This window comes from Protopterus annectens, chromosome 4.part1 (assembly GCF_019279795.1).
Source record: "Protopterus annectens isolate FY-2018-M chromosome 4.part1, PAN1.0, whole genome shotgun sequence".
NCBI classification, from domain to species: domain Eukaryota; kingdom Metazoa; phylum Chordata; order Ceratodontiformes; family Protopteridae; genus Protopterus; species Protopterus annectens.
In genome coordinates this window covers 988,467,544-988,494,829 of record NC_056734.1, presented here as the reverse complement: position 1 = coordinate 988,494,829, position 27,286 = coordinate 988,467,544, and the positions used below count along the sequence as shown (strand labels likewise).

The following is a 27,286-nucleotide window of genomic DNA, read 5'->3' as shown; positions in this document are numbered from 1 at the left end:
GGATATACACAGGCAGCTACGATTCTACTTTGACAAAACAAAAGTTTTCAGAAAAACTGAGCAACTGTTTGTAGCCTATGCTGCAGGATCTCAAGGAAAGCCTATCACAAAGCAGACAGTTTCAAAATGGATAGGACACTGCATCCGCTTCTGTTATGCACAACATGGCAAATCAGTACCTAAGGTCATTAGGCCACATTCTACCAGAGCAGCAGCCTTTCTCAGAGGAGTACCAACCAAAGACATTTTAGAAGCTGCAACCTGGAGCTCAGTGCACACTTTCACCAAACACTACCACTTGCCTCTCTACTCTAAATCCAGAGCAGGCTTTGCCACTGCAGTCCTGCAGGGCCTGGTAGCCTCTCCAAATCCAATTTAGACCCAGCCGCCCAACCTCAGCTTTGGGATTCTACCCAAGTATAATGACTGCAACAGTGAAACACGATGAACATAGTACAGTTGTGTACCTACCATAAATGCAGATGTTCGAGTGTATTCACTGTTGCAGTCCAGGTTACCCACCCACCATCCCCCTTTTCCTCTATACAACCTATGTGGTGTATTTGCTTGTAGATGAAGGAAATGTTTGTATCAGTACATGCATGCTTTTTGGCATACTTTTATTTTTCCAGCCTTCCAATCTGGGGGCACCTGACATCTGGGGCAAGAAAAACTGAAGAAAATGGCATCGGTTGCATCTTTTATACTCCTGGCGCACTGACATTAGGGAAGAGGCGACAGCAGCCGATGCCGGATCAAGACTTTGGAACTCGGGCCGACTGCGGGTAGCCTGCCGGAGGATAACCCAAGTGTAATGACTGCAACAGTGAATACACTTGAACATCTACATTTATGGTAGGTACACAACTGTACTGTGTCTGCTCTATAGACATGATAAATACCTTACAAATGTCTCCAGACTCTCTCTTGCGCAAGCCTTTCTACTCCCCACACTGCTCTATACTGTTCCTATTCTCTCACACCTCCAATTTAGCCAATTCGCCACCCCTCCGTTTTTTTCCGGACTATCAGGAAATCAAACTGATTTTCCGGTAGTCCGGAAAACACTGTACAAACTCCGGTATTCTGTTTAAAAAAGGAGGCAGACTATCAAAGTTTGTAAATCAGCTGATTTACTATTCTTTTTTTTTTTTACAGAAAAGCATAGTAAATCAGCCGAAAGCAAGCAGCGAGAACGAAAAAGGGGACATTCCCCGCCTAGTGATGTCATCGCGACGTCACAAAATGGGAGGGATGTAAGTGCGAGGTGGGGTGGGTGGGTTACTGGTGACACGAGGGGTGTGGCTTTACTCTGGTTTTAGCCACGAAAGAAGGTGGCAACCCTACTCCAATTAAATATTCTCACTAAACTTGCTTACCTATAACAAAATAGCTCGATTTGCCTCCAACCTACCTTACCGCAGTCACCATTGCATCGCCCTAAGAAATCTTCAGTGGCTTGAATTTCATCACCAAATCCTAATACCACAGCTTCTCTTGGCTCATTCAGTCTTGCTTCAATTTTCTTCCTGTCCCTCTCTCTCCACTCTCATCCAGTCCTGTACTCCCAGTCACTCTCTCCGTAGCTCTCAGCAGAACCTATTGCATGTCCACATGCCCAACAGTAATATTGGTAAATTACTTTATAGCTATTCCATAGTAAACGCATGGAACAAACTACTCCATAATGTCAGAGGTATCACTAACCTTAACACCTTTAAAATAGCAATTAAAGACTACTACCACAAATCATGGTCATGTCCCTGACATGACCCAACGTAAGCTACCTTCCATAGTAGTTCTTTCATAGGCTTCCTACCTGTTCTCTTTCATGCTTTAACTCCATATACTTTACTTCTGTTACTCTTCTACTTTATAATAGCTTCAATCATATACCTTAGTACTTTTTTTTCGCCTCCTATACTCTCTGCTTTGTGCTATTTCTATATTCCTCATTCCCTTACTACAATTTTCTTCCTAAAAATACTTAAAACTGATCATACTTTGATGTTTACAACATTTTTGTATGTACTTATCCTGTTTTTGTCCCGGATGATGAATCTCTCAGATACTTGTACTTTATTTTCTACAGAATGTGTTTCTTATGTAAAACTGAACTAGTTATGTACAATTAACCTAGTTATTCACCATTTTTTTTCTCTTGCAACAACTGTCTTTGTTAATGTATATCTGTGTTATTGGAGCTTTTCTCCTCAGGTCTCTGCTGAAAAAGGGCAAACCTGGTTAACAAATGTCAAATAAAATATATAATATTTTTAAAACCCAAACATATGTAACAAAGCCAAATATGTAACTGGGTTAATTAAGTCCAAGCCTCCTTACTCTTATTTTGGAAGACACCCCTTTTTACAGTGTTCATCCTGGAACCCTTTATTTCCAAAAACAAATTTTATGAATTCCTTCTGTTTTCTACTGGGAAAATATAAAGACTGAGTTTTCCCTCAGTCCTCATTTTTCTACTGTATCGCCTTAAGCAAGTCACTGAGTAACTCAAGGCAAGTGGATTACAAATGTAGTAATTGCCTAAGAATCTATATGTTTCAAATCATCATTGTTATTTCTAAATTTGCTGGTAGCTTGGTGGATGAGGGGCAAGCTAGTGAGATGTTGTTAGTGATGTGTGCAGCCAATGTATAGCATCATTTCTTTCTCTGGCACTGAGCAGTTGCACCTTCAAGAGAGGGAATCTTCCATTCATTTGCTAGATCCTGTTGCTGAAAAGGAAGAATCCAGTCAGGGAACTTTCAAGAAGAGTCATCTCTCAGATGTCAGCTGATACCATGAGAACATACTTTTTATTTCCTAGCATACAGTTTATTTGGGCAGCAAAGCATGATATTCACAGCTACTTCCCTCCTGTCCTTTCTGTCGTTATCTCTTTCTGACCTTTTCAGTTAGGATTGGCCATGCATGCCTAGCAATTCCTGATTCCTCTGTTCAGAATGTTTCCTTTTCTCCAGTGTTTTGTTTTATTTTTACTTACCCATTCAGTCATTTGTTAACCAGATTCTGTATGTTAGTTGCATTGCCTTCTAATTTCTAGCCTTTTTTGAGTACCACATTATGTATCTGTCTTAACTAGAGCTCCACTCCTAAGAATCAGAACTGCATGCATCCTCCTGTGGAATCTTGCTACTTCTGCGGTGAAGTGATGAAGATATTTTATTTTGGCACACTACCGTAGGGTGAATGTAATTTTCCATCCTTAGGCTTGCTGAACTCAGGAGCTGTCATGATAGTGATACGGGCATCATAGAATGTCTGCTGTGATGAAAAGAAAGTACACGTTCTCTTTATTTTTAGTTTGTAGTTAACATCCCTACTTTGAAACCACTAGTTCAGTTTGGCTGGGAATCACTTTGCTAATGTAAGGCAGCAGTTAAGGTATAGATCCCTGAGGCTACTATCAGGCTGGCTCTGGGATTTTTACAATGTTAACTTTCTAGTTGGTGGTGGTGGTGGGGGGGGGGGGGGATAAAAGTAAAAAAATATATATATACTTTGTCTGCAGCTCTAGGAGTACTGGTAAGGAGGAGAGAGCCCTGTACATGCTGCAGTTTTGTCTAGCACTGTCGTATTTCTATTGTCCTTTGCCAACGTTTCATTGCCTTGCATTTGCAGGTATAGTAATCATAGTAGCTATGAACTGCCTAAAGTAATGATGCATTTTATCTGTTTGTCAGGAGGAAACAGAAAAGAAAGAGGAAAAAGAAAAGGAAAAAGAAAAGAAGAAAGAACCTGAGCCCAACTTCCAACTTTTGGAAAATCCAGCAAGAGTAATGCCAGCCCAGCTCAAAGTCTTATCAATTCCTGAGCCCTGCCGATACCAACCTTTCAAACCAGTAAGTATGCAAAAGTGGCATGCATTATTTGTAAAATGTTATTTTTCTGTTCAAAAAGGACATATAAACCTGTATATTTGCATCTTCATGTACTATAAGTGACCTTTAGAGGAAATAAAATTTCAGTTTCCTCTTCATAGGTAGGTACTAGGCTGTCGGCCCTATGGCTTATACAGGTCTAGCCAAAAAGGTACCCGGCTTTCGCCACCCAAGAAAATTATTTTCCTGTGCCCCTCTTGTATGCATACTATGAAAAGCTATGAAATGGCATCCCATAGTTCCATATGGGCACCATAACTGAGGAGCACTTGCAGGAAACAAAAGCTTCTAATGATAGTCTGGAAGCTTTTGATCTAACAGGGGAAGGGGGGGGGGCTTAATGGGTTTATTATTAGATTCATCCTCTGTTCTTTTATGTTCTGGTTGTGAATATAGAACTAGAACAATTGTGCAGGCTCCTAAGCATACCAGATGTTTATCATAAGGATCACTGCTATAATTTTATTTTAGATGAAAATTAGTTGCAAATGAACATCTTGACTTCTGACCAACCCGCTACAGCTATCAGACATCCACAAAGCAGTATTTATCTTATTTATTTTACATTTGTTTACCGGAAGTCCATCTGGACAGGTGCTCCCTTTTCAGTGGAGGCCCAGGGAGAAAAGCTCCACATTCAAAGTAAACATAAGTTTACACTGGTAGTACAATTTTAGTTATACAGAAGGATATATGCTTTCATTAGGTACAGAGATATAAATCAAGCATGTGATATATGACTTCAGCGCATCATCTTACAGTGACAATGCATTACAGCGCAGTGTCGCAAAAACCATAAACAAAATTCGAGTGCATACTGTAGCAGTTATCTTAGACAAGATTTAGATGGAACACCGTTAGGGTAGTAGTACACAGGTAATAGATATTTAGAAGTAATCCATACCAGATTGTGAGGGTTGTTTGGCTAAAGGATATCTTTCCTTAGGTTGGGCTAGAGCAAGGGCATATCCAAGTTTTGTTTAAATGTTCGTTAAGGATCTGTTTGAATTGTGTTGTATTGGTGGTAGTTCTTATTTTTAGGGGGAGAGAATTCCAAAGTTTAGCTGTACAGTTAGAATAGAGATGTTCTTCATCTCACATTGCTGCAGTCCTAACACTTGGGTAGTCCGCTGTCCCTCGGTCGGCCCGAATATCAGAGTATAAGGCTGACGTCGGTCAGGGCGCATTTGACTGACATCAGAACGTCAGGGTACAAATGCGCATGACCGACGTCATATCCTCAGTCTTTTTTGCCGCATGGTCCGATGCAGAAGCAGTGTTGCAAGTGCCGTTCGGCGTTCTGAAATTTTTCGAATTCGGAGTTTCAGACCGAAGTCAGAGTTGGTTAAGTACCCGTTGGGGAATATTTTGTTTTTCTTGCCTCAGTGGTTTACCGGATGTCAGAAAAAGTGAATAACTGTATTTCTTGTGGGAAACAGATACCGCATAGGGATTGCCATAATTTGTGTATACCTTGTTTGGGACCTGAGCACGACGTTGTTGGGTGCCGCTTTTGTGCTAGGTTCAATAAACGCACTATAAAGCGGAGGTTGGATTGTGCCAGGTTGGTCTTTGGGAAGCGGTGCAATTACAAAATGCCGTCGGATGCTCGGACGCCAGCTTCCTCAAAGAAGCGCAAGGACAAGGCAGTTAAACCTAGGTTAGAGAAGTCATCCCGAACGGACGCCGGTTCTTTAGAGGCGTCAGTGGAACCGGTGGTTCCGACGGAGGCCTCTCTGGAGTCTCAGGGGGAAACTTTGATTTTACAGGATGTGGCCTCCCAGGAGGCAGGTCAGGCTGTAGGGGCTTCTCAGATTACTGTACTCCCCTCCCTTCCTAAGGGGTCTAGGCCCTCTCTTTCTGCTTCCAAGGCTTCTCCTAGAGGTAGGTCTAGTTTAGCTTCTGTGGGTGTCATTCCTAGTTCTTCAGGTTCTGTGCCCAAGAAGCACATGCTTAAAATGGCAGAAGATTTAATTACTTTAATTAGAGGCTCTATGCCTCCTGATAAAAGGCCTAGGATGGAACCAGTGTTGGGGGATTGGGAGCAGGCTTCGGATGTGTCTGAGTCTTCGGCTGAAGACTTACAGGAGTATGCTCATTATTCTGATTCTGATGTGGATGATTCTACTCCTTCAGCTTCTCCTCCTGAGGATTTTTCTTTTTCAGAGACCCTTCACTCCATGAGAGAGCATTTTAAATGGGAAGGTCAGGACTTCTCTGATTCCAGGAAAAGGCTTAGGGAATTTTTGTTTTACCCCAGCATAGGCCTTTGGCTATACCTCCTGTTCTAAATGTGGTGGAAGATGTATTTGCAGAGGCTTCTCTTAATCCTGATTCTTTGCCTCCTGCTCCTGTTAAACCTGATAGGTATTACAGGGTACCTGAAGCTCATAAGTATCTTTTAAGAGTCCTAGGGCAGACCCTGAAACTGTTAGCCAGGGGCCTAAGGGTGTTAAGGCTTCTGTTGTCAAGAATCCGGTTCCTGCAGATAAAGAAGCCAGGGCCTTGGATAGATGGGGAAAGAAAGTTTATACTTCTTCCACTCTAGCCATGAGAGCTTTGAATTGCCAGTTTCACATGTTGAAATATCAAAATTATCTCCTTTCACAGTTGAAATCTAAGGTTGATGCTCTGGCGGAAGGTATTGATTGTAAAGAGTTACAAGATTTAGTGCATGTTTCTGAACAGGTGGGTAAAGCACTCTTTGCAATGTGGTTTTGATGCTGTACAGGCCTCGTCCAGGGTGGCTGCCACTGGGTCAGTTCTTCGCAGGCATGCCTGGCTGTGGGATCAAAATTTATCTGACCATGTTAAAACTAGGATTTTGGATGCCCCTTTGCAATCTGATGTCTTGTTTGGTTCTCCTGTTGAGGCAGTTTTAAAGAAAATGGAAGACAAGGCTAAGTCTATGCAGACTGTTAAAGAATTTTTGCAGGTTCAGCCTCCGAAGTTTAGTAGAAATTGGCCTACTAAGGGGTGGACGTATCCTTCTTATGATTCCCAGTCTAGGGGTAGATCTAGACATGGCAGGGGCAGAGGTCAGGGCTCTTTCAGGCCTAGGACAGGGAGTTCTCCTGCACAGTCTTCAGGTGAGGGCAGGGGTCAGTCCTTTCGTAAACAAACCCAATGACCTACCTTTTCAGCTGCCAGAACCTGCTCGCCTGGCAGCACCTTTGGGAGGAAGGTTGGCACTTTTCAAAGAAAATTGGAGGTTGATTACCCAAGACAGATGGGTATTGGACATCATACATCACGGTTACAGGTTTTATTTCCATACCTTGCCTCCTTTCAAGGGCATGCCAGACATTCCTCCTCAACAAAGAATAGAGGCTCACAAGCAAATTTCTCTGTTACTTCAAATAGGAGCCATACAGCCTGTTCCTATGCCAGAAAGAGGCCTAGGATTTTATTCTCGCCTGTTCCTTGTACCAAAAAAGGGGAACACGTGGAGACCAATTTTGGATTTATCTATCCTCAACACTTATCTGGACATTCCCAAGTTCAAGATGTTGACGTTGCAACAACTTTTACCTCTGCTGGGCAAGGATCACTGGATGGTAACTTTGGATCTCAAAGAGGCATACCTTCATGTTCCTATCAGACTAAGTTGCAGGAAGTATCTGCGTTTTCGGACTGGGACTTTTCACTATCAGTTCTCTGCATTGCCCTTTGGCTTATCTACTGCCCAGAGTATTTACAAAAGTTCTGGCTCCAGTGATAGCTTTCTTCAGGCTGAAAGGAATACAAATCTATCCTTACTTGGACGATTGCCTGATTCTGGCTCAGGGAAGGGAAGAGCTTCTTCGTCATTTGGAATATGTGATAGCAGTGCTAAGATGCCTGGGGTATTCTGTGAACGAAATAAAGTCCAGTCTAGTACCCTCTCAAGACATGTGCTTTCTGGGTGTAAGACTGAATACAGCATCCCAGATGGCCTTTCTAACCCCGGACAAACAAAAGAATCTTTCCCTTTACTTCCATCATCTATCTCTTCAGTCCGGGCTGACTGCAAGGACAGTCCTTCAAGCCTTAGGGTTCATGGCATCTTGTATTCTGGTGCTTCCCAATGCCAAACTGCATATGAGGAAGTTGCAATGGTATCTCAAGAATGTATGGACACAGCACTGCCAGGATCTGGACACTGTCATTCCAATAATACCTTGCATTCAAAAGGAATTTTTGTGGTGGGCTCAGGAATGTCACCTAAACAAGGGACTCTCTGTGACCCGGCCAGAGGCGAGTCAAATTTTAACGACAGATGCCTCGGACAAAGCCTGGGGAGCTCATCTAAACGGAAAGTGGATACAAGACAAGTGGCCTGTCAGACTACAGCATCTACATATCAACTTGAAGGAGATGTTAGCAGTCCAGTTTGCATTAATAGCTTTCAAGGATTTACTTCTTCCAGGGCAGGTGTTGATTCTAACAGACAACACAACTGTCACGTGGTACATCAACAAGCAAGGGGGAACACATTCTTATCCTTTATGCAGGCAAGCAATGATTTTGTGGGAGACTGCTCTCAGTTTACAACTAAGTCTTCAGGCAAGGTTTCTGCCAGGAGCACAGAACTCCTTAGCAGATGTGTTAAGCAGACAAATCATGGATCCCCACGAGTGGAAACTGGATCTTCATGTATTTCAGAAATTGACAGTGTCCTGGGGAACTCCAGACATAGATCTGTTCGCTTCTCCTCTAAACCATCAGCTGCCAAGGTTTTGCACAAAGAGGTTTCATCCCACAGCCTGGAAAGTGGATGCTCTTTCTTTCAGTTGGAAAAATCTTCATGTGTATGCCTTTCCACCTCTGCCTCTCCTCCCAAAGGTACTTCTGAAGGTCAGACAGGACAAGCCAAGGATGATTTTGATAGCTCCAGATTGGCCTCGGCAGCACTGGTACCCATTACTGAGAAGTCTAGTGCGGAAGCCTCCATGGCCTTTGCCTTTGATTCCACATCTGTTGTCCCAGGAGGACAGTCATTTGCTCAATGTCAAACTTCACTCTCTTCATCTAACAGCCTGGCATATTCTGTTTTAAACCATAGAGGGTCTCAACTTCCACAACAAGTTTTGAATGTGATTTTGGAAGCTAGAAGGCCTAGTACAAGGAAAGTGTACGCAGATAAATGGAAGAGATTTTTGTTTTGGAGTGCAGCTAAGGATTTGGATGTTTCTGAGCCTGATTTAAGTGTGGCTCTTCAATATCTTACTGAGTTATTAGACAAAGGTTTGTCCTTCTCTTCTATTAAGATTCATGCTGCAGCAATTTCAGCTCACTACGACTGTGACCCACCATTGTTTTCTCATCCTTTGTTCAAGCAATTTCTTAGAGGGGCAAAGAATATAAGATCCCCGAAGGGCTCCTACTCCTGCTTGGGATCTCAATTTTGTGTTGGAGAAACTCACTCTACAACCTTTTGAGCCTGCAGCTACTGCTGAGTTGAAATATTTGTCATGGAAGACTGCTTTTTTGTTGGCCATTACCTCTGCAAGAAGGGTTTCTGAATTGCAGGCCCTTATTGCAGTTGAGCCTTTCTTAATTTTCCATAAGGATAGGGTATCTTTACGTACTAATCCTTCCTTTATGCCTAAAGTGGTTTCTAGTGTGGCTTTAAACCAAACTATTCATTTGCCTACTTTTTATGCAAATCCCCAAAATAAAGGGGAAAAGATTTTGCACATTTTGGATGTACACAGGCAGTTGTGATATTATTTGGACAGAACTAAAGGGTTCAGGCAATCTCAGCAGTTATTAGTTTCTTTTGCTTTGTGCTCTCAGGGCAAGCCCGTGTCAAAACAAACTATTTCTAAGTGGATTGGATTTTGCATTGCGTTCTGTTATTCCCATCATGGCAAAGAGATTCCAGCTGGGATTAGGCCTCATTCCACTAGGGCTACTGCCACTTCAACAGCTTTTTTGAGGGGGGTGGCAACTAAGGATATTTTGGAGGCAGCCACTTGGAGTTCAGTGCATACCTTCTCTAGGCATTACCACCTTCCATTGTACTCTAAATCCAGGGCTGGGTTTGCCACTGCTGTGTTGCAGGGCATTCTGGCAGCTCCTGCTTCATTATAGTTTAGCCATCCTCCCTTACCTCTGCTTTGGGATTCTACCCAAGTGTTAGGACTGCAGCAATGTGAGATGAAGAACATAGTACAGTTTTGTACCTACCATAAATGTAGATGTTCAAGATCCACATTGCTGCAGTCCAATTTACCCTCCCTCCTTCCCTCTGTAGTTTGAGGTGGTTGTGTGGGTTGGGTTATCCATCTGAGGTATATTGTGTTTATTGTATATATTGTATTTATTGTACATATTCTTGGTGTTAGGCTGGTTGGTTGTTTAGCTGTTGCCTATGGGTTTTGACCTTTTTCTTTAGGGTCTTCTGACATCTGGGGCAAGAAAAGACTGAGGATATGACGTCGGTCATGCGCATTTGTACCCTGACGTTCTGATGTCAGTCAAATGCGCCCTGACCGACGTCAGCCTTATACTCTGATATTCGGGCCGACCGAGGGACAGCGGACTACCCAAGTGTTAGGACTGCAGCAATGTGGATCTTCGAACATCTACATTTATGGTAGGTACAAAACTGTACTTTTCACAATCAATATTAGTTTTAGTAATATTTATTAGGAATTTGTTGTTGGAATGAAGAACTCTATTGGCAGAGTATGGCTGTAAGAAGTTAAGGAGGGAAGGTGGATAATAAAGCAATTTATAGGCCATGGACAGTTGTAGTCTAGGAGGTTGGGCAGTTCTAACCAAGAGAGTTGTTTAAGAGCTATGCAATGATGAGATGTGAAAGTAGATTCCGTGGCAAACTTTAGAATTTTTGTTGTAGCTGTTGTCAAGTTTACTTAAGTCTGATTTCTTGATGTTGGTGAGTGTAGGTGTTGCATAGAGAAGAGTAGAGACTAGAGGAGTTTTAGAAATGGTGACTTTTGTGCTATTTGTGAGGAATTTGTCTGTATAGTGATCCAATTTTTTATGTACTTTTTATTGACTAGGCTATGTGTATGTCAAATTTCATATTGATATATATGATTACTCCAAGAAGCTTGTTAAGGGATACTGTTAAAGATGTACTAAAAGAAGAGGTGGGAAGGTCGATCGTTCTTGAAGGGTGAAAAAGCCTAAGATCTGAAGTAGTTTACTTCATTTGGTCTTCAACCTGTGGAATACTGGATCCATATCGGATCCAAGCCGGCAATTTCACTAGCATCTGCTCCGAGCTACAAGCTCCTCCCCTTACCCATAATACACCTCCACTGTCTTCCAACCCCAGATCTCATTTGCCGCGGCTTGCAGAAGCATCGTGATCTCCTGAGCTCCAAGTAGTCAGTGGGTTTTCTGCTTTTAAGCAGTTTTTTTTCTCTGAAATATTAGTATGTGTTTTGTATAGGTTCCCTCTTCTCCTCACCTCGCTGGTGCATCATGTAATAGAACCTTTTTTGTAGTTTAGAATTAGTTTGTTAGTGTTCTTTGCTTCCCCTCCCCCCTCAGTGTGTTCTGTGTGACTTAAGTGTGTGGTAAGTGGTCTGAGTGGGAAAACTGGTAATTTTTTTTCTCTCCTTTTTCCCTTCTCTAGTTTGAGTAGCTTGGATAGAAGCATGGCCGATAAGCCTGTGTTTAAAATGTGCACTGAGTGTGGTCATAAATTGTCTCCTGCAGATAGCCACTCTCTTCGTGTAATGTGCTTGGGCATTGCCCATCTGAATACTGATTGCTCTATATCTGCGGGTTTTAACCTACGTGCTGTCAAGGACAGGAAGGCTAAGTTGGCCCTGAAAGGCCTTCTTCCCACTTCTGAGGCGGTTGCCTCGTCCTTGTCTTTGGTCACAGTGGCTGCTGTGGTCCGCCTCACCTTCCTGTCTTGCCCTTGCTTCTCCTCCCTCCCAGGCCTGGGACTCAACCTCCCGTTTCAAAGCCTGTGGAAGTGGAGTGGAAAAGGGGCAGAGAGAAGGAGAGAGGGCCAAAATCTCACAGACCAGACAAATGTAAGAGGTCCATGGACCTTACTTCTCCCACCAAAAGTCAGCCTGGGAGCCGTAACTCTCCTCAGCTCCAATCTCTGAGATTTTCCTCGGAGCCCGAGAAGACACATTCTCCATCTAGGGCCTCGGTTCCTCGACCCGACAGGTCGGAGTCTGTGGCCTCGAGATCCATGCGTAACTTATCGCAAGTTGACATGGGTAAAATGATGAGGTTCATTCGTACTCAGATCCAGATGGGGGTCTTGCCAGCCCCCTCTCTGTCTGGAGGGGGGAGCTCGCTTCCTTTTTTCACACAGATTTCTCCTTCTCCAATCCATTTACCAGGTTTGGAGTACTCTGATCCAAGGATGGACTTAGTCAGGGGGGTTGGAGCCAACAGTACCTGCTTCCTCGACACCGACAGCTGCCTGGAGCTTGTCAGATCCGACCAGTTTGGATCCAAGCGGCTCTCTGAGTCGGAGTTTGGGTGTTGAAGCCAAGGGAGCGTAGCTTTTTTCATCGGCTCCAGCGTTGTCGAGCCAAGTTCCCTCCCTCAGAGCTAAGGCCACTTCGGGCCTGGCTCCGATTCTCACTTCAGATCTGGGGAGACTGGCTTCCTTATTGGTTCCCCGGGAGATTCGTTTTCCCTTGACATTTAACATGGTAGAAAGATGTCTCTCCGCTGGATCGAGACCCTTGACTATCCCCTTGGATTTTACCCCAACCCCCTTGACTGTATCTATGAATCCCATAATTTTACCAGGGGGAACAGCACATGCTCGAGGAGCCCCAGATGGTTTCCCCTGAGAAACGAGTGGCTTGCGAGTTCCCCCCAGAGCCCCACTGGAGATGTGCCTCGCAAGCATATGTGTAAGAGGAGGCACTTGGACTCCCCCGAGTCCCTCACCAAGGACACTGATTAGGATGATGGGGAAGGTTCCCCCAGCTCACCTCCCGAGGATGTCTCCTTTGGAGACATCATGGAAATCCTTCGCCAACGGGGTTGTTGGTCCGCCCCCCCATATATTCTTCTGAGTCCGTGTTCCTGGAGGCTTTCGGCATGGGTCCATCTACTTCCTGGGTGTCCCCTCCTGCAGATCCCCTGGTGGACCTGGTCAACTTACAGGCCTGGAAGGAGCTGGACACCGTGGAACCAATCCCTAAACGTCCTGATAAGATCTCGAGTCCACCATTAGATAGACCAGCGTGGAACAAGGGCTCTCCTTAGACAGTATGGGTTCCTCGGTTCATCCTCCTGACTGAGACTCGCAAATGATGGACCGCTTAGGGAAGCGGGTTTATGCGTCAGCAACCTTTTCCATTAGGGCGCTGAGCTACCTGACCCATGTCAGGAGACTCCAGCACAGCCTGGCAAGGAGCTAGCTGAGTCTCCCCCTAAATCCTTGTCACAGGAAGACAGGGACTCGTTCTCCGCAAGGGTGGCCGCTTTGAAAGCAGTCTCCAACACGTCCATGCGACTCCTCTCACACGCTACTGAAGGAGCGGCTTGGGCGGCTGGGTCTGGCGTGTCCATGAGGCGCAACACCTGACTCAGACTATCAGTTTTAGGAACCTTTCAAGGCATCCTTTGCCAATGTCCCTTATGACGGCTCTACTATCTTTGGTAAGGCCGTCAAAGAGACTTTAGTTCAAAGTGAGAAGGACGGGGAAGATGCTCTCTGCCGTCGGAATCCGCTTCTCGAACCCTCAGAAATCCTTTTCCTGGAATCAGAGAGGGCAAAAGAAGATGTGTTTCTGGAAGTCACAGTATTCCTGGGACAATCAGGGCTCTTCTTCCCCCAGAGGCAGAGAGGGACAGATTGGACACCAGCCCAGAGGCAGAGGGGGGTCCGAGGAATTTTGGATCTTGAGAACCTTTCTCAGACAGACCTTGACAGCATCCTTGAGGGGTTGCCCGACTGCTCTACTCTGGAGGCAGTCTGAGGACAATTGTCATTGCACCTGGCGGCATGGGAGTCCATAACATCAGACCACTGGGTGCTTCAGATCATATTCAGAGGATACTCTATCCCCTTTGTGGTTCCTCCCAAACACCTCCTGGACGTACCACCCATGCAAAGGGAGGCAGCACAGGAAATTTCCAAGCTGCTAGAAAAATGAGCCATCTAACCTGTCCCCTCAGATCAGTATTGATCGGGCTTCTACTTCAGGTTCCTTTTGGTGCCAAAGAAAACGGGGGACTTATGGACCTATCTACCATGAACCTGTCATTTGCCAAAGAAAAATTCCGGATGGTCACACTACAGTCCATCATGCCATACCTGTAAGAGAGGAACTGGATGTGCTCATTAGACCTCTAGGATGCCTACTATCACATAAAGATGCACAGAAGCTCCAGGAGGTTCCTCCAGTTCTGGCTAGGAGTCTGTCATTACCAATTTCGATCCCTACCCTTTGGTCTCACCACAGCCCCCAGGGTGTTCATTGAAGTGATGGTGGTATAGTAGCAGCTCACCTGAGGCATCAGGAGATTCAGGTCTACCCTTATCTGGACGATTGGCTCCTCACTGCTCCCACCAGGCATCTACTTTCTCAAACCAGGGATTATTTCTTAAAGCTTGCTCTGCATTTGGGGATCACAATCAACGCATCCAAATCACTTCTAAATCCTGTCCTGGTGATAGACTACATTGGGGCAAGGATAGACACCTTACAGTGCAAAATCTTCCTGACCTCCGAGAGAGTACAAAACCTGAGGATGCATGTCTCTCTAATCTACTGTTCTCATCTTCCATCGGCAGAATCATTGTTGAGGGCCTTGGGTTTAATGGCAGCGACCTTAATGCTTTTTCCTTGTGCCCAGTTACATATGAGAATTGTACAGTGGACACTAGCTGTACAATGGTCCCTGTTGGAACTTAAATTATCATATCCAATACAAGTCAGTCGAGTCTGTTGGTCGTCCCTTCCTGAATGTGCTCTCCGGATATCTTGGAGGGACGACCCTTTGTTTCAGCCCTTGTCCAAGCCACAGTGACCATGGATGCCTCCCAACTCTGGTGGAAGGGCATTGTTCGGGCAGGACAGTCCAAGGCCTGTGGTCCCCTGAAGAGACCAGCTTGCACATAAAAGTCCTAGAGATGAGGGCGGTCATTTTGGTGTTGCAGGCCCTTCATGCCTGCCTTCCTCTGGGAACCATTGCAATTCATTCAGAAAACAAGTCAGTGCTCTGGTACATCAACAAACAGGGAAGGACCAGATCTTACCCCCTTTGTCGTGAGGCCATGAGTGTTTGGGAATGTGCAATCTCCACTGGTTGCTTTCTTATAGCAGCGCAATTTCTGGGACAGTCCAACATTCTAGCGGACAAGTTAAGTTAGACTATTCTGATGCCTTACAAGTGGTCTCTGAATCTTTCAGTAGCGGAGCAGATCTTCCTGGAGTGGTGTCAGCCTTGCTGCATTCTTTTCGCATCTCCTTCCAACGCGAAGTACAGCGAGTTTTTCGCTCTGAACTTCTTGCCGGGGGAGTCCCCCAGAGATGCTGTAGTCCATGCTTGGCCTCCCGGTCTTCTGTATGCTTACCCTCCAGTACCTCTTATTCCGAGGTTTCTACAGAAATCTTATCGATTAGGGAGCAAAGTGATCCTCATTGCCCCATTTTGGCCTCGCCAGGTATGGTTTCCCCTTCCTTTGATCTCATCTTCTGGCTCCGCCCTGGATCTTGGATCCCATTCAGGATCTGATTTCACACCCATCAGGGGCTCCTCATCCGAACCTGGACAGTTTGAAGCTCACGGCTTGGTTACTCCAGTTCCCATGATCGCTAGGACTCCTGGATTATCCTTTTCAGTTAGGTCTATTCTGGTGGCTGCTCATAAGTCTTCAACCAGGAAGGTTTACCCCACAGCAAATGGAAACATTTTTCCTTTTGGGTTTCTCAAAGGAGTTTAGACCCTTTCACGGCTCCTATTTCTGCCATTCTTGATTTCCTAGCCAATATTTTTCAACAGGGAGCTAGTTCTTCTACTATCAAAGTTCAGTTGGCTGCCATTTCTCATTTTCATGTGGGTGAGAATTCTGCCTCACTGGCCTCCCCCAGACTGTGTAAAGCCTTTATCAAAGGGACCTTTCTGTTACGCCTCCTGGTCAAGAATCCTGTTCCCCCATGGGACCTTACAATGGTTCTTCAAGCTTTGGTCGCTCCGCCTTTTGAACCTGCTGCAACCACAGGTTTAAAAATTTTATCTTGTAAAACAGCATTCCTGGTGGCTATCACTTCTGCTAAAGGAGTTTCAGAACTGCAAGCTGGTCCATCAAAGTTCCATATATGATTTTCCATAAAGATAGGGTTTCCCCTTCAGACCAATCTGTCCTTTCTTCCTAAGGTGGCATCACAAGTTAATATCAATCAGACCATTAATTTACCTGTTGGATGTTCAAAGACCAATACGATTTTATTTACACAGGATCAAAAACTTCCGTAAATCTGATCATCTGTTTGTGTCTTTCTCTAAACCCTTTTTGGGTAAACCTATCTCCAAGGTCACTATTGCTAGGTAGATTTCCTCATGCATCCTTCAGATCTATAAGGACAAAGGTATGTCTCCTCCGAGTCAGGTGAAAGTTCATTCCACTAGGTCCATGGCTACTTCTGCGGCCTTTTGGTCTAAAGTCTCATTGGATGATATTTGTTCTGCAGCTACTTGGTCCTCATCTCATACCTTTATTTCTCACTACAAGTTGGATTTGACTTCTAGAAGGAGAGTATCCTTTGGTTTTGTGGTGCTCCGGAATGTCCTTCCATGTGGGCCACCCAGGAGTTTAGTAGCTGGGGACTCTGTCTCACAGGTTGCAGACCAAATGAAGTAAACTACTTCAGATAAAGAAGTTATATACTCACTATAACGTTCCATCTGAGTAGTTCTACTTCATTTGTCTTCAACCATCCCTCCCTCTTTCCCCCTGACCTTTGTCATATGAACAGCCTGTGGGCTGCAGTTGTAGGTCATAAAGTATTTTTCAGGTCGGGTTATAGGTGTAAGGGTCAGCAAACTCGATCTGGGGGTTGGAAGGTAGTGGAGGTGTATTGTGGGTAAGAGGAACAGCTTGGAGCTCTGAGCAGATGCTAGTGAAATTGCCGTCTCTGTTGTGATATGGATCCGGTATCTCACAAGTTGAAGACAAATGAAGTAGAACTACTCAGATGGAACGTGTTATGGTGAGTACATAACTTTTTTAGTCTTACTTGGGTTAAAAATAAGTTGAGCATTGGGTAGACATGATTCTACCTCTAAGAATGACTGCTGGATGAATATGTTGGAGTGTGAGAGCAGAGCAAATTGGGGTTTAATCATCTACGTACTGGACCAGGGAAGCTTATGAGGTAGCAGTATGTAGGTTGTTAATGAGCAAGTCCATACCATACACAATAAGTGCTCAGTTGCTTGATTTTACAAGGCACTGTCACTTCATTCCAGTCTATTTTGAAAAGTAAATAGCATCCTGGTTTGGCCCTTTTTTTAATTTGTTTGCAAAGTTTTCTTGTTCATTGCAGTGTGCATTTTGGCTGTTTTGGAGAATATTTTTTCTGTGACTCGTGAAATCCCCTGAAAAAAATCAAAAACTAGTACATTTGTATGACAGACATTGTTTTGGTGTAAATCAGCTTTATCATGCAAGCACTGCAGTATTTTTAGTAAAAAGACCTTGTTCCACTCAGTCCAGATTCTTTGGACCTTGTGTACAAACCAGCCTTTGTGCTAGGACATAGGACGTCCACCCCTCCCTCAACTGGAGAGCTACCTTCAAGAAAGGGATTAACGAAGAATTCCCAGGGAGAAGTGCAACTTTGCAGTATGAATAAACCTAGAAATCTAGTCATTAAGGAGTCTGTGGGCAAGATGTATATAGCCTTTTGTAAATTTGATGGCCACTGTACTGGAGATGCACAGTTTTGTCAGACCCTGGCTTCATTTCCAGTTTCACTGGAGTGTTGCCATCTGTGTTGGGTTCTTCAGAGTTGGGCTGCAGACATCTGGCATTAGGTACAGGCAGTTTCTGTAACTGACCACAGGCCAATGCCAGATCGCAGGTGTCCATAAGGGATGTTGCTATGGCATTGTTCCTACCCCGGAAATCGAACACCTTTCTCTTAATGAAATTCCTCTCTGACACACAAAAGTAAAAACGTCTAACTACAGCAAGTAGAATCACTCCATATTAAACCCAGTACCATTTTCCTAGGTGATCATTCTAAACTGTAACTATAGACTGTGAATTCTACACCATCACTAGTGCATAAGCGCAGAGATTCTTGAAATTTGTCAATATAATGCTGTGGAACAATTAGAGTACCTAGTAGGGGGAATAACATCTTGGATCTTGTCCTGACTAATATGGGAGCATCTTCCACTGTCCCTTGTGCATCTTCATCACTTGTTAGGTCTGACCATAAAGCAGTCTTTGAAATAAAATTGAAACCAGAAATCCCATTTACCCAAGGTACTTTTAGAAAGTTCTTTAAGAAAAACTAACTACTTTCTAAGTGATGTATTGACAAGCTTCAGATCCACACCATACCCATTTAACTCCACTGAATATGCAGAAACTTACACCATCACACTGCACCAGCATGTAAACAACTGCACACACACACACCCGTACCCTGTAGGGCAAACCTCAGAAAAAAAGCCCACATGGTGGAACCATAATATCAACAAACTTTGTAATAAAACGAAAATGATTTTGACTAAAAGTAAAATCAGGAGTTCCCAGAATGGTAGACCTGTTGTCACTGAAATAGACAACTCAGGAGTTTAATAAAATCCATCAAAGCCAAGCCTGAGGCTAAAGTAGCAAACCACACCAAAGACAATCAAGAGGCATTTTTAGTTAGGTTTGTAACCTGAAAGCACAATATAGCACTCCACATAGCTGATTGTGAATGATGATATCTACACTGAGGCTGAAGATGTAATGAACCTAGCAGTCGATAAATTTAGATGTTCTTCCTTATCACAGTTGCAGTATTCATTACATGTGTGATCCCAGGCCAAGGATAGCCCAATGTCTGGCCAGTATACCAAAGCCTTTGCATCCTCCCAGAGTCATACCTCAGGCATATGCTCCTCAAGCAGATGTAGGCAATAAAGGTATGTGTGCTCAGTACTCTGAACTTCTTTGCCTCAGTCCGAATGCCACGGATGAACATCAGTTTGAATGCTTTTTGCTGATCTGGTTTCTACCAAGCCATTTACAGGTAAGTGCCCCATTAGGGTTCCTTTTCTTTTTTTTCTTTGTGTTTACTGGGAATTTTAGCCATCCAGGAAGGGAAATGTCAGTGTGGGAGACAGAGTTCCCATAAAGATCATCATGAGAAGTACCTGTTCTGCTTAGGTGCTATGCATGACCACATGCAGTGTTCTGTTTGTCAGGCTTTTGTTCCAAAATCTGTTTGCAGCCATCTGTCCTTGTCCATCTCCCTTGACAGCAATGACTTAATGTTTTGCCCCAGGGTACCATGGTTGAATCCACCCACCTCAATGTACAACCAGATCTTAAAAAGAATAAAAAGTCTCATTTTGATTCTGCAGATGTCCATCCTCCACTGGTCCTCTCTCTCGAGGTGGATGAAGACCCTGAAGAATGTGCGGTGCTGATGCTAGTTTCCTTTGCCATGACCCTCTTAGAGGCCAGCATGGAACCAACCTCTCTCATCCTCTGGAGCTGTGTAAACATCTGCCGTGGATGTTGAGGGGGGGAGCCTTGGCTGATTATTTCCAAATGGCTGAAGAGGGTTCCCCAAATTTTGGTTAGAGATGATGTTCCTAATACCCTTACATTCTATTAAAAAAAGCAGAAAATTAAAAAATGTACTTCCCATTGCTAAAGATACTGACAAAAAAGTGGCAGGACTTCACCCAGGGTTTGTTCAGTGCCCTGATGGCCTTGAAGCCCCCTCAGGGTTTATCTGCTCCAGCTTCTCCATGGTTTTCCATTCCAACCAAAAGAACTAGGGAATCTGACTCCTCAGATGAGTTGGATTCAGGAGATGAATCTTTAGCCTATTACTCTTGAATCACTTCTCCCTTGGAGAATCCTCTTCCTGTGACCCATAGTCTGAGTTCTGGTTCGTTCTCTGAGGAGATGTCCATTGGGGACACTGTGGTTCGCATGAAGGAACATTTTGTGTGGAATTTCTCCCAGGTCTCTTGCATTCAAAAGTGGTATTATGAGCTGTTACAAATGGAGTCTCCTAAATCCTCTGCTGGTCCCCTGTTTTGAGCTGCCTTGCTGGATACATTTGCAGCTGCTTCTTTTGCTCCCGATTTCCAACACCCCAGGCCTCAAGAAGCCTGACTGCTTTTATAAGGTGCCTAAAGCCTACAAATATCTTTACAAGTGTTCTCTTTCAGACACTGCTGTGGTCTCTGTCTCTACTGGCAAGCCATCCAAGCTCTTATACTCTTCCAGACTTCGCCCTTCTGACAAAGATAGTCTGGCTGTAGAGAGGTTGGCGAAAAAGTTTATAACTCTGCTGCTCTGTCCTTTAGGGACTTAAATTCTCAGACCCATATGACCAGGTATGTTTTGCCCCTTTTGTCTCAACTTTGGGGAGATCTTGTCAGATCCTCCTGACCCTGAAAGCCCTTTCCTTATTGAGTTTCACTTTGTAGATGGCCTGGCACTCTAACAAATGTAGTTATGGTGCAGCTGATGTATGTTTTAGAGTTGCTGTTTCATGTTCATTATGAGGAGGTACTTTCTGATTCTTCTGCAGCTCTTTCCTGATGATATTAAGGCCAAGCTCCTCGATTTCACCTTTGGACAACCAAAATCATTTTGATACTGCTGCTGCTGACATTTTTAAGATGCACTGCAAGATAAAGGTAAAGTTATATGCAGGACCTTAAACTTTCTCCTGTCACCAAATTAAAAAAAAAAACTATACTTCAAAATCTGCTTTTGTTCGTAGGCAACCTCATCAGCCTGCTAAGGGAAAATGGTTCCTAGGTGCTTGTTTTCTGATGAACCCACCCAGACTTCTAAGAATAAAAAAAACACCTTTTCAGGAGAAAACAGCCTCCATCTGACATTTTTCTCCCTCCCCTCATGCAGTTTCTCTTGTCTGTCGGGCTTTCCATCTGGCAGTAGATTACTTCAGACTATTGGATACTTTCCATTATCTGTCACGGTTGTTTAATGATGAGGAAATCCCTTCTCCACTTTTTGGATCTTCCTGATTCTCCTCCAGACCGACTTCCCTTACCTTTCTGTGATTCTGCAAGATCAGTTTGGTCAGGGAGCCATCCAACCTGTTTCAGAATCTCAAGGAGTAACAGGATTTTACTACAGGGTGATTTTCATCGTGTTACCCTGCTGCAGTCATCACACTTGGGTTATCCTGCCGTCAGGCAGTCCTGCAGTCGGCCCGAATTCCAAAGTCTTGGTCCGGCGTCGGTTGCTGTCACTTCTTCCCTGACGTCAGTGCACCAGGAGTATATAAGAGGCATCCGATGCCATTTTCTTCAGTCTTTCTTGCCGCACGGTGCCCGAAGCAGTTCGCAAGTGCCGGTCGGCCGACACCTGAGATTTTCGATTTAAATTTCAGTCCGAAGTCTTCAATAAAGCTAAGTACTCCATTGGGGAACATTTTCTTGCCTCAGTCCGATGTCAGAAAAAGTTAACAATTGCATTTCTTGTGGGAAGCAAATACCTCATAAGGACTTACATTCCTATTGTATTCCTTGCCTAGGCCCAGACCACGACGTCACAGGTTGTCGGTTTTGCGCTAGGTTTAATAAACGCACTATCAAACGCCGTTTTGACTTCGCACGGCATTACTTTGGTAGGAAATTTAATTACATCATGCCGTCGGAGCAGCCGACTACCGCAATTCATAAAAAACGCAAGGATAAGGACAGGCAGCCTAGGAATAAGCCAGACCCCGAGGCCTCAGCTGGGCCTGTCGCCGGTTCTCCGGTTTTCAGTGAGGCGCCTACGCAGCCCCTGACGACCGCAGAGCTGGATCCCCAGACAGCTGCCGACTCCCAAGCGGAGTCTACTAGGCCGACGCAGCCATCTACCGACACCGGAGCAGAATTAGACAGCAGTGCAGAGGAAACACCTTTGGTTGCAGAAGGTGTCTTCAGACCGACTACACTCACCATTAAATCTTATGCTAAGCTTAAAACTCCTTTAAAGCCTAAGAAAACTGTTCATCATTCTACATGTCAAGGCCCCATGCCTAAGAAACAGATGCTTAAGATGGCTGAAGATTTAATTACCCTTTATCAGAGGTTCCCATCCTCCTCCTGATAAAAGACCAAGACAAGAGGAGGATTATGCATCCTCTTACCAGGTTTCTCTCTCCTCAGAAGGAGGAACAGGATTACACTTTTCCACCTTATGAGGATTCAGATGCTGAAGACTCTATTCCCTCAGCATCTCCCCCTGAAGACTACTCCTTTGGGGAAACATAACATACCATAGGTTCATAGGTTCATACTAGGCTATCTGCCCTAGGGCATTTATAAGCCTAGCCACAGTGTGTTTGGCTTTCGCCACCCATTTTAAATTAATTTTGCTATGCACTTTTTCGAGGTTAGTATACTGTGCCTCTGTCTAACAGTGACACAGAAATGATACCCGGGGTAAACCTACGATCCCCCATCCACTCATCAAGATTCCTCTTGAAGAGAGTCAATGAGGGACTCTGCCTAACCTGGACTGGGATTTTATTCCAGAGTGAAGGGAGCCTCTGGGTTATGAATCTGTCCCTCCAGCATGTCCTATTTATTTCACTGCTGAGGTTCAAGTCTCTCAAGCATGTAGCTCGATGGGATTTGGATTTTCTGAGGTGCAGCATGTCCATTAATTCTGGGTTGGACATGGCTTTATACGTCAGGCACAGATCGCCTCTGAGCAAGCGGTATGCCACTGAGTAGAGCTGGAGTTTCTTTAACCGGGCAACATATGGCATCTGTTTGAGCCCTTTGATCCTCTTGGTGAGGTACTTTTGGGGTCTTTCCAGTTGCTGCAGGTGTCTGGTAAGGTACATCCCAAAAGGGGCATTGTACTCAATTATGGGCCTGATGAGGGAGATTACCTCCCATGATCTAGATGTGAATCCCTTTAGGATTAGGTGGGCTATATAAAATGTTTTTCTAACCACTTTGGCCACGTGGTTGTCAAATGAGAGATTGCTATCAACCTGGGTCCCCAGGTCCCTAATTACTACTTCCGTACTTAATGGATTACCACCTGTGTGGTAATTTGTGGGCACTTTGTTTTTGCCAAAGGGGATGACTATACACTTTTTGGCATTTAGCATAAGGCCATGGCTCTGGCACCAGTTGTCTGTTTCTATGAGGCCCTTTTGGAGGATGCTTGTGTCGGCTGGAGAGTCGATTATGGCGCCTAGTTTGCAGTCATCTGCGAACTTGGTCAGCCACAGTCCTTCTGTGTTGGCCTGTACCTCCGAGAAATATATACCGAACAAGAGAGGTCCCAGGACTGAGCCTTGTGGGACGCCACTTGTAACTGGTTTGGAGTCTGACATGGCTCCAGCAATTCTAACCATGTGGGTTCTGTCCTTGAGCCAGTTTGCAACCCATCTAGTGACATAGGTGTTTATATTTAAGCTGGTGAGCTTGTCTATAATGCCCGAGTGGGGTATTGTATCTAAGGCTTTTGCGAGGTCCAGTTAGGCTGTGTGGACCACCTTCCCCTCATCAATGGCCTTGGTGACTGTTTCAAAGAAATCGACCAGGTTTAAGAGGCAGGATCTGCCCTTAACAAAGCTGAACTGGGTAGGATCCAGTGTCTGTAGGTCCCCAATATCTTTATTTATGAGGTCCATGATGATCCTTTCCATAGCTTTGCAGACCAAGCTAGTCAGGCTTATGGGGCGATAGTTTCCAGTATCTGTTGAGGCACCACCTTTGTGGAGAGGGACCACTGTTGCTGTATGCCACTCTTTGGGTACATAACTTGTAGTAAGGCTGAGATTGAACAGTAGTTTTATATTTGGGTTTAGCTCTTCTTGGAGTTCATGTAGGACGCAGCCCGGGACACCGTCTGGTCCCATTGATGCTGTGGTTTTTGCTTTGAAGAGGGCGGCTCTTACCTGAGCATCTGAGATGTCAGGGGGGCAGCACTCTGCTGGGATAGATATTTGCCCTTTTGGTGGGGAGGGGGGGAGATGTTTGCGCTGAACCTGTCAGCTAGGATGTAGGCAATGTCTGTGGGTTTGGTGTATTTTTTGTCATTTTGGACTAATTCTGAGCATATCTGGGAATTCCCACCCAGGTTCCTAACATAACTAAAGAAAGCCTTGTGATTATCCTTAGTGTCCTGTGCAATTTTTCTCTCGAAGCTGGCCTTAGATAATTTTATGAGTGCCTGTAGTTTTTTGCTAATACTGATCAGAGATGTCTTCCCTTTTTGGGATTTTGCTCTATCATGTAGTAGCTTCCTCCTTCTATTGTATAGTTTGTTTATGGCTGGGGTCCACCAGACAGGACGTCTGCCTTTGGAGGATTGGGTCTTGGTTTTATTTGGGATTGCATGATCCATGCATTCCTGAAGGTGTTCATAGAATGTAAGAAAAATACGCCAAACCGGTGTCTGCCAACCACCACAAATCACCAACCAACCAAAAACTGGAACTGGAAGTGAAGCAAAAGAACCTCTTCCAAAATTGGTTTTAAACGTTTTAATCCACAGTAAAACACAGTAAGCCACGCAAAAAAATACACACAATGAACGCCTTCTCACTCAACGTTTTCGTCACTACTGGACTTCATCAGATGTAGTAATCTTCTAGTTTGTAGACATACTATTTTCCCAAACCAGTTTACCTCTCGCCGGCAATGCTTGCAGCTATCGTGAGATTTCTTCATAGAATTTGTTCATAGAATGTGTTTATAAAGGATTCTGCGGTCTGGGCTGTATTTTCCACAGGCCCGGGGGCTTTGAAGGATTCCACGTCAGTTTTGAGGAGTGTGAAATTTGCTTTAGAAAAGTTTTTCTCTGTGGTTTTCTGGGCATGGGGTGGGGTCGGGATATGAATATCCAGTAAGATTAGTTTATGGTCTGATCTTACCAGTGAGGGATACACTTCTGGTCTTGAGCATAGAGTCCCCATGTTGGTGATGATCAGGTCCAGTATGTTTTCCCCTCTTGTGGGAGTGGTAACAAGTTGTTCCATAGCATTTGAGTTTATAAATTCTAGGAACCTTTGGGCTAGGGTGCTGGAGCTAGAGTAATGCTCCCAGTCTATGTTTGGGTAGTTGAAGTCGCCCAATATAATGGTGTTTGGAGAGACCTTCATATTTTCCAGTGTTCTCAGGAAGGCCGAGTGGGGTTCCTGGGTTTGGGAGGGTGGTCTGTAGCAGGCTGTAAACTGGAAGGCAGTTTTACCCACTGTTAGTTGCACATGGATGGTCTCTGATGCTTCGTGTTGTGCCACCAACCTGGAGGTGTGGGTATCTTTGACGAATATTGATACTCCCCCTCCTTTTGTGGTTTGGTCCAAGTTTTGGGGCCGAAAAGCATGGTATGAGGTATAACCTGGTAGTGCTGGGGTGCTCTCGGGAGCCTTGAACCAGATTTCTGTTACTGCACAGATATCTATGGTCTCCATGCTAAGGAGAGTTTTGAGTGCGTGCATCTTGAGGTTTAGAGTTCTGGCGTTGAGTAGCACTAATCTTAGTTTCTTACCCCTTGTGATACCTATGGAGGTGGGTTTGTCTTTTGAGCCTTGCCTAAAAAAGGCACTATGGGGGTAGCAAGAGCCTTTGCCAATATCCGAAAGCCCAGGGGTGATAGGTGCAAGCCGTCCCTAGCAAAGCATCGTGGCTTGTCGAGCATGTCATCCCAGGCTGACAGCCATGGGATCCCCTTTGAATGACACCAACACTTAAGCCAATTGTTGAAATTGATCATCTTGTCTTCATATTGTGGCATCATTCTTGGTGAGGGTAAGATGCTACTCAAGGTCAGGGTCATACCAGCCTGGGCTACATGCTCAGAGAGCTCCTCTATGTCTCTTTTCATGTAGTCCAGGGAGGTACATCTCAGGTCATTCACACCAGCATGGACAATGACTGAGTCATATTTGCACTTGCCTTGGAGTGACCTGAGTGCTTGTGTTATGTAGCGGATCCTAGCGCCCGACAGGCAGCTCACCGTAACCTTCTCCTTGTTCAGCCTGGTGAGCGGGACGTCAGTGTGCCTGACGATAGTCACCTATTACAAGTGTATCAGGTGTGTTGTTTAGCCTTAAGGGCTGTGACTGTTCGGCACACTGGCTTTGTGAGCTATGTGTTGCATGTGTTTTGTTTTGGGGGAGCGGTTGCTTGGGTGTCTGCTTTGGAGGTCTCTGCTGCTTAGGCAGATTTTTATTTAGAGCCTCCGAGTATATTTTTGTGTGTTTGTGTTTGGTTTGCTGTCATGGTAGGTCTATGTGAGACTGGAATTGTAGTGAGTGTGGTTTCCTTCTCCTCCTGACTGGTTACGCCAGTACTGAGTTGAGAGAGCTTAGCCTTCAGTTTGGCTATATGGTTGCATCTCTCATATGTGTTGGAATTTGTTGGGAGGAGGAGAGAGTTGTCTGTGTACATGAGGCAGTTGTAACATTGCCTCAAGATTCCCAGATTCACCAGCTGGACCGGAGAGGAGATTGACAACTGACCTTTGGACATGCTAGAATAGTATTGGGAATTCCTTTATAATTGAAAAAAGGGGGAACAAGGTACTCAAGGGGAGTTTGTGAGGGTGTAGTGCTTTTAATGAACTTAACTGTCTGCAAACAGCTACAGTTAACTTTGAGTATGTGTCTAACTGTTTGAGCCAATCTTCATTTTCCCCTGGAGAGCACTGTGCTTTGGCTGTAAGCAGCCCCCCGCCCACCACCACCACACACACACACATTTTCCACTTTCTCTTATTCCCTTCTGTTAGCAAATAGTATCAATAACTGATCAATACTGTGTGTTTGTTTATTTAAACTATACCACAGTAGCCTACTGATACAAGGTTATCCTGGTTTTCCACCTGAGAAGTTAAGACAAGACTTAGTTTCAGAGCAGTCTTTGGTCAATTGTGATTGTTCTTAACACATACTTGTCTTGCTTTGGCTCATTAGCAGCAGTACAAAGAACTGCCTGCTCACACCCTTGTTCTCCCCTCCCCTTCCCTGTTTATTACCTTAAGACAATCCCAGAGTTAATAAATATTACCCGTGGCAGGCACCATTTGTAAAACTACAATCCACTCTGCTACAGGCCCCATGAAGGCTCAGTGTCTCTCCAGTAAGTGTTTTACAACTGTAAATGCCTATTTATGTTGAATTGTATTAGACATTTTACAACTGTATGTGTTTGTTGAATTTCAAGCCTGTACTCCATTCTGCTTACTTGCACTATCAGACTATTTACCCCAC

At 44.6% G+C, this 27,286-nt stretch overlaps 1 protein-coding gene across 1 annotated transcript in view; it reads left to right on the top strand.

Moving 5' to 3' along the window:
• PSMD1 (proteasome 26S subunit, non-ATPase 1) overlaps window positions 1–27,286 on the top strand; it is a 2,664,479-nt gene that overhangs the window by 2,416,537 nt on the left and 220,656 nt on the right. Inside the window, exon 23 of the mRNA XM_044070690.1 lies at window positions 3,705–3,863. Within this exon, the coding sequence (XP_043926625.1) occupies window positions 3,705–3,863 (159 nt within the window). The remainder of the gene's footprint in view (window positions 1–3,704; window positions 3,864–27,286) is intronic.